This window comes from Daphnia pulex, chromosome 7, assembly GCF_021134715.1.
Source record: "Daphnia pulex isolate KAP4 chromosome 7, ASM2113471v1".
In the NCBI taxonomy this organism is placed as follows: domain Eukaryota; kingdom Metazoa; phylum Arthropoda; class Branchiopoda; order Diplostraca; family Daphniidae; genus Daphnia; species Daphnia pulex.
In genome coordinates, this window is record NC_060023.1 from 3299127 (window position 1) to 3307065 (window position 7939).

At 37.8% G+C, this 7939-nt stretch overlaps 1 protein-coding gene across 1 annotated transcript; it reads left to right on the forward strand.

Moving 5' to 3' along the window:
- Positions 1 to 129: 129 nt before the first annotated feature.
- LOC124197598 (glucose-6-phosphate exchanger SLC37A2-like) lies at positions 130 to 5087 on the forward strand. Its single transcript, XM_046593113.1, has 14 exons — positions 130 to 1603; positions 1684 to 1825; positions 1986 to 2164; positions 2265 to 2343; positions 2481 to 2616; positions 2786 to 2867; positions 3005 to 3216; positions 3300 to 3473; positions 3563 to 3653; positions 3984 to 4135; positions 4223 to 4390; positions 4453 to 4486; positions 4717 to 4814; positions 4954 to 5087. The coding sequence occupies exons 2-14, from the start codon at positions 1728 to 1730 to the stop codon at positions 5008 to 5010; spliced, it is 1560 nt and encodes a 519-aa protein (XP_046449069.1). The 5' UTR covers positions 130 to 1603; positions 1684 to 1727; the 3' UTR covers positions 5011 to 5087.
- Positions 5088 to 7939: the final 2852 nt, after the last annotated feature.

The following is a 7939-nucleotide window of genomic DNA, read 5'->3' on the forward strand; positions in this document are numbered from 1 at the left end:
ATTAATAATAGTAGTTCAATTTAAAAAGTGATTAGATTCAAGCGATTAAGTTAGCGAATACATTTCGTAGAAAGCGGTAGTAGTGGCCTCGCGTCATCAAGTCAGAGATGGTTCAGTTCATTAAGCTGTTTCAGATACTCTTTGTAGTGTTTTTAATAATTATGCTCATGAATTCGGCTGTCGGGAGAAATGACTGGAAATAAACGAATGAAGATGAACTTGTCTGTGATTGGTGTTGGTCGATCATGGATTATTTATTAGCGACCTCAGTTATTCTGTCTAGTGTTCAACCTGCTGGGAATCTCGCTGATGAGAATCTTGACGCATTTACTTTTTAATTTTTTTTGTTGGAACTTCAACATAGTTGTCTCCAGGACTATTCGGTGTGTATCAAATTGCGAAGTTTATTTTATTCACAGATAAAAAAGAAAACGCACAGATTCTTCACAGGAAGAATAACAAAAATTCCTCGTTTTGACTCGAGTGAAGTTTTTGGGCCTTGTGAATAGCAAACATCTATGGAAGCTATATTGAAGAGTTACAGAAGATATATGTGACTTGATAAAGGCCTCTAATGCAGCCATTAGCAGAAGAATGAACTTGATTATAACAAATTCCGGTGCGCAATATTGAGCGTAGTAGCGCAGTGGTGATTGTAAATAATTTAGTAAAAAAAGGATAACAAAAAGATTGTAGCCCGTCTGCGGCTATACATAGTACTGTCTTTTCTAACGACTAGGTCGCGTCAGTCACGTCACGCATCGACTTTTTCAGACAATTTTTTTTAAATATCTTCCCTAGATGGCGAAGTCGTCGAACTAATACTGCTGTTCATTTAAAAAAAAATGAGCCTGAAAAAAACTACGATTAAGTCTCCGAATTTAAGTAAATGCGCGATAGTCTTTAATATTTAGTAAATTTTTCTATACGAGTCTTGTAAAGAAATTTTTTAAATGATTAATTTGATTGATAATTATACGCATTTCACAAAGCTTTCCTAATTAAAATGCTGCAATGCCGCTAATGTGAGAAAATCGATACATGAATTTTCTACCAGTTGTCTAACACTCTACAGCACTTTGGCATATCTGATAAATTGACTAAGAAATTGCGATAAACTAAAGATGTCAAATTTACGTAACACTTTCGCTTTTTGCTTGTTTTTTAAATTTTATTCGATCATTTTACTATCTAATATTGTAGAAATATTTCAAAACAGGAAGCGCATTTCTGCGATTAAATTTTTTGGAATTCCGCATTTACAAGTACATATCGCAAAGAAAAGATTATTAAAATAACTATTTTTATTTTTTGAGGGGGGTCCAGCCGAACCGGGTCCCTGCTGCCACAGCCCATATCTGCTTGATGACCTGCTGGTTGAACTGTTTTCATGTTGGGCCAAAGGGCATTAACCGGAAAACTTGATCCTCCCCTCTTGTACTTTGTTCATTTTCTTTTGGACATACTTCATCTACTTGCATTTACTTCTTTGTTGGCAAATTCTAACGTGCTGTTTGGGGCTTTGTTTAGAGAACTAATAGCGAGCCGCTCGTTGACTTCTCGAGTTCTCTCTTTTAGTTACAGTTATACTTCTACATATTACGTAAGTAGCAAGTCTAGTCTGAATCTGAAGGAATTCAAAGAATGTGTACAACTAATCGTGTCCATTCATCTGTTTAACAGCATCCTCCATTTCGTGTATCATTGTCAGTTTATTGAAACGCGACATGTTTTTCGAAAAAGTTTACGACGTCCCCATTGGGATCCGTTTATTAGAGAAAATTCCCTCGTTAAGGAAACTTTCTTACGACTGGAAACATCGCTGGTAATTACAATCTAATCAAATTTAAACTAGTTATCAAAATGGAAAAAAAAACACATAATATTTAAGATGTCATGAAATTTAAGATATCATCAAAATGGGAAAAAAAACACATCATTATATCGTTAATCATCGTGACATAATTTATTTTTTCTAAGAAAAGGCACAAATTCAACATTTTATTTCTGACGTTCCTGTCTTACGCCAGCTACCACATCGCTCGTAAGCCAACTAGTGTCGTTAAAAATGTCCTCAAACAGAACTGCACCGGATTACAACCACATTTATCCGAGTTAAACATCAGTGGCATTGAAGATAGCTGGTGTAGCTGGCATCCATTTGGTTAGTAATCCCATATAACATTTTTCTACGTTCTCAATTGCAGCAAACAATCTTATTATTCCGATTTTTGTCTATTCCCGCAATGGATTGTGCACATCAGATGGAGACAATGCGGACACTCTTCTGGGAGCTTTGGATTCGGCTTCGCTATTTTCATATGCTTTCGGGATGTATGCTATGTAAGTATACGTCTTCAGTTTAAATTCAGTTATTTAACAACCCCAAATTAGTGATAAAGAGTAAATCTCAATCTGGCCGTATGAATCAACACGGATTATAAAATGTATATACTAACGGCAGACGTTAAATGTTACAGGGGCTTGCTTGGTGAACGTATCAACACCCGATACTTTCTTTCCGTCGGAATGATGCTTTCAGGATTTTTTGCCTTTCTTATGGGTTTGGCCTATTGGGCTAACATTCACTCATTAACCTACTTCCTCTCCGTTCAGGTGTGTGGTAGTAATTGACTGTAATTTATTTTTAGATTGGTGAGATTGCGACATTTTTTAAAAATTTCAGATTTAAACCCCACTTATTCGGGAGTTCAATCAAATTTTAATTCAATTGTAGTTTGTTTTTATATATACTGTATTTTTTAATCTTATTTTATTGGCGTAGATTTTAGCTGGTTTATTCCAGTCCACTGGTTGGCCTGGGTGCGTCGCAGTCGTGGGTAATTGGTTTGGTAAAAGCAAAAGAGGTAATAATAATGCAATTATTCGTAATAATAAGGAATAGAAATATTGCGTTTTTTTTTAGCTTGAATTAATTAGGTCTATGTATAGCCTACTTGAGAAATTTGAAAAATTGATGCCCACTAAAAAATTCTACAAACAGGGCTTATAATGGGAATTTGGCGTTCTCATCACAGCATCGGTAACATAGTGGGTTCCCTCATTGCTGGAGCATTTGTCGAGGATTCGTGGGGTCTATCATTTGCTGTTCCCTCTGCCATCATTTTTGGACTTGGATTGCTTCTCTATTTCTTTCTGGTTCCTGATCCACGAGCTGTGGGGTGCCCTGTTCCAGAACACGGTAGCGATATGTCGGTGAGGATTTTATTCATCATTAATAGTTTAATTGAAATATATTTAATTGCCGAATTAATCAGAGGATTTTATACTGTTAAAAGAAAGAGAGTCCACTTGGTGACAGCAATTTGTCAAAAGACGAAAATCACAGAAATAATGGTGTGGATTTAACTATGGTTAATTTCGAACTACGTGAACGTTTCGAGCAGACACAGGAAATTAAACCCGATGGCAAAGAAGAAGCCATCAGTTTCTGGCGAGCCGTTAAAATTCCAGTAATGTCTTCCTTCTCATGTCTGTCAATCACATAGATAGAAGATGACTGTTAAGTATTTTTTAAAAATTATTGTTCATAATTTTACAGGGCGTCGTTGAATATTCCTTCAGTCTTTTCTTCACAAAGTGTATTAATTATACATTTCTTTATTGGCTGCCTCGTTATTTAAAGGATTCAAGTAAGTTTTTTTTAATTTTAAATTTGTAAGTAACGAAATAATATTAATAAGAGTCTTTGAAAAACCGAATTGGGCTGCTATTAGTCTATAAGAGTTATTGTTAGAATGTTAAATTCAATTAGCGATTTTTCATGGTGAGGTTGCGTGAGATGGTTTGGCCGAACGTTTACGACTACAGGCTTCTCAAGCTTTTGACATAGACTAGATGTAAGTTCAGTGCAAAAAGCAATAAATTAAATTTTAGAAGCTAGAGACTGTTTTTAAATGTTTCAAATTCCATTTCTGTTGCTTATTAAATTTCGAATGTCAAATGCGGTTCAATATTCAAAGGTGATACGATGGGCAGTCAACAAGCGGCCGATTTGTCAACGTTGTTTGATATTGGCGGAATATTCGGTGGAATCTTAGCCGGTCTTTTGAGCGACTTGACTGGCATGAGCGCTTTTACATGCGCTGGTTATTTTATTCTCACCATACCTTCGGTAATAATTTTTAAATAACATTCACGATTATTTCATTACAATGGTTTCAAAAATAATAATATTTATATAATTTTTTTAATTACACAGTTGTTCATTTACCGGGCATTTGGATCCATGAGTGGAGGCTTTAATATGTCTTTATTGTTTCTTGTGGGCTTTCTGGCAAATGGTCCTTACGCTTTGATCACTACAGCTGTGTGTGCTGATTTAGGTACTCATCCTAAGTTGAAAGGCTCAACACGCGCCTTAGCTACGGTAATAAAGATTTATTGACTTCGACTAAAGTTCATTTCATTGTGTGATGCATTGGTTCCCAGGTTACGGCCATCATTGACGGCACAGGTTCCATAGGTGAGCTAAAACCTATTTACAAAGTTTACGTTTTTGTTATCGTATAAAGAAAATTAAGAGTTGATAGTTAAAGCGCATCAGGTATTGCCATTTGATTTTTGCCGAGATTTATCAATACGCTACCTCACTTACCAATTCGAATTACCGCGAAAAACTAGGGATTCCGAAATTAATTTATTGTTATTTTTCAATGCTTTTAATTACAATTTCTTGTCATATTTTATCACAAGGTGCGGCCGTCGGTCCGCTGCTCGTGGGACCCTTGTCCACTTTAGGATGGGATTACGTATTCTACGTTTTGATGATAGCAAGCGCCATGGGGTTGCTGGTAAGAATATTTAGAACTCATGAGTTAAACTTGATTAATATAATTTATTTTACGAAGATTCCTTGTCATTATAATGAGGGGGAAAAAACGAGAAAGTGGGAATTGTAATATATATATTCATATTTTTTCATTATTACAGTTATTGACGCGCTTGATGATCAACGAAGTCAAGGGGAAGTGCCGCAAATATGATTAAACGCCTTGATTATTTTATAGTCCATAATGATATTCCACAGGATATTCAATAAAAAACTGTCAGTTTAATTTTTTTTCAAGAGTATTTAATAAGGTACCATTATTACTAGGTTATATTTATGGTTATCGGTGATAGAGTGCTTCGAAGTAGCCATAAAATAGAAAGTGAACTAAGAACAAGATGTTCTTACCGATTAAGGCCAAACGGTTCCAAACATCTTAACGAGCTCTTTTATCGATGTTTAAAAAAAAATAGTTTGAATGAGATTCTACATGGCTATCTATTTTCACCCATGGCGAGGTGTGCAAACGGTCTCGAAAGGGATTTAAAAAATTTAAACTTTTATTTCCTAAAGTGATCGGCAAGATTTGAACCAAGGGACCACATGATGGGCATATTCTAGTTCAGTTCGCTACTGACTGAGGTACTGTTCTTTATATTTCAAATGTACGCCTGGTTTTTAATCGGTATAAAAACCGTCCCTTCCGTACCGTACAAACAGTCCGGAAAAAAGACGGTTTTTATCCTTCTAATTGAAACCCTTAAAAACTAAGGGCCCCTATCGTGCCGGGAAAAATAGGACGGAAAAAGACGGCTTTTGTCCTTCCAATCCGTTTGGCCCAAAGCAGTCTAAAACTGGTCTCGTTTCCGTGTTTTGGGTTTATGTGAACAATGACACAAAGACACGAAATGCGCGAAAATTCTAAGTCCAAATTCTATCTTAACAATCCGTTTTTCAAACTTCTACTGATATGCAACAGGAGTTGGGCGAATGGTTAGAGTGTCGGACTAGTAAATCGAATATGAGTAGCAATCGCGATTAAACCGCAGAGCGTAGAGATCTTATATAATTGAAATTCGGCTTAAGAAAGTACGATTTAAGTGATTTAACCATAATTTTATTTTTAAATAATAATAAAAAAAATTTTAGCATGTTTTAGCCTTTAGGCTAAATTTAAACAAAAACTTGATTAATTTTGTTTGAAGTCCAAAAAACCGGCTTTGGCCCGTTTTAAACCCCGAAAAAACGGACATGTTTCCCAGTTTGGTCCTCATAAAACCACCCAGAAAGACGTCTTTTAAACGGTACCGTCGGTCCCGATCACTGGGAAAAAAGACGTCTAAAAGACGGAATGGTGCTGTCTGGGATCAGAGTAATTAAATTAAGCTAGAATTGTCGAAACCGTTAGTGTGAGACTGAAAAATGTTCTAAGTCCATACCCTTAGTGATTGATTTCTAGTCTGATACATTTAGAATGATATAAGGAACCATAGCTCAGCCAGTAGCGTACTGAGATAGAAGCTTCTCATCATGTGGACATATGGTTCAAATCAAATCAAGCCGATGAATTTAGGAAAAAAAAGTTTAAATTTTGTTTCCTAACAACTAACTGGTGGGTGGTGATGTTGGGTGGTGGGAATGGGTGGTGGGCGAGTGGTGGGAATGAATATTAGGCGAGAGGAGGTGGGTGATGAGGTAGAAAGGAAGAGTTAGAGTTAGGGTGACTATTCGGTACTCGCGCCCTTTTTTTCCCGATACAACAACTTAAGTGTTCAAATAATTCTTTTAGTAGATTTGCACTTAAGCCTTTACCCGTTTTTAAGTAGCAAACTGCCACCGTGCAGACGTAATCTGTAGTCAACTGGGTCGCGTCTCTGAAGTACTTGTCCAGGCTGTGCTGAAAATCGATGTTTAATTGGCTGGCGAGGGTGGCACTGCTGTTGGACTTGCCAACACTACCGCTACTCCTTGGTATAGAATAGACATTGGAAATAAATTCGAGTTCCTGAAACGATAAAGGCAAGACTTTTCAAATGAATCCGAGGAAGGATTTTAAATTATACAATTCAAAATTGCCTTTTGATTGGGTTAATTAAAATATTTGACCGAATAAATAATAAACATCAAACAAAAGTAATTTCAATTGAAGCAAAAATGTAATGAAGAAAGAAAGGAAAATTGTCGATTTGATTCGTGTCAGTGTCACTTACCGGAAAGATGTCGAGTCAGGATGTCATCGCCTGCATTTCTGGGTCGGCCCGTTTCTTCACCACCGTTGATGCGGTCCAAGGCTACCATCAAATTGAACCTAACCCCCGACAGTCAACCCCTGACTACCTTTATCACACCATGGGGCCGATGTATGTTTTTACGCGGTACTATGGGCCTGAGTGCTACGGGTGACGAATATTGTAGGCGGGGCGACGAGGCGTTTGGTGATCTACCGAATACGGTGAAAGTAGTGGACGAGGTTCTGCAGTTCGACGATGACTTTGCTAGTAATGTAGAGGGGACCCGCCGTTTACTACAGCGCTATCGTGAAGCTAATATCACCCTCGGTCTTGATAAATTTGTTTTTCCAGCGGCCGAAGTCCGGTGGGCCGGTTACATCGTTGGCGAAAACGGAATCTCGACGGATCCGGCAAAGTTGGACGCCATCTCTCAATTCCCAGCGCCCACTAATATCACTGAGCTGAGACGTTTCATGGGAATGGTGGAAGAACTATCGGATTTTTCTTCAATTATAAGCAAAGCGGCGACATCTCTTCGCCAGTTGTTGAGCTTATCACATGATTTCGTTTGGACGTCCGACCACGACTTGGCTTTCAACCATGTGAAAGAAGCTCTCACTTCGCCTCCTATTTTGAAGCAATTCGACCCAAATTTAGAAACAGCTCTTCACACTGACGCTTCGCGCCAAAATGGCCTTGGATATGCGCTCCTTCAACATCACCCGGAGGGATGGCGGTTGGTGCAATGCCGATCCCGTTTCGTATCGGACGCGGAATCACGACACGTGATGGTAGAACTGGAGATGAATAGCGTTGTATGGGCGCTCAAAGCATGCCGTTTATTTCTCATCGGCCTCCAAAACTTCACGGTAGTTGTCGACCATCAAGCTCTGGTCCCTATTCTCAATAAGTTTAC

Coding starts and splice junctions, on each gene's coding strand:
- LOC124197598 (XM_046593113.1), top strand. CDS start 1,728: ATGTTTTTCGAAAAAGTTTACGACGTCCCCATTGGGATCCGTTTATTA. Junction 3,474..3,562: donor GGCGAGCCGTTAAAATTCCA/GTAATGTCTTCC, acceptor ATAATTTTACAG/GGCGTCGTTGAATATTCCTT. Junction 3,654..3,983: donor TCGTTATTTAAAGGATTCAA/GTAAGTTTTTTT, acceptor CAATATTCAAAG/GTGATACGATGGGCAGTCAA.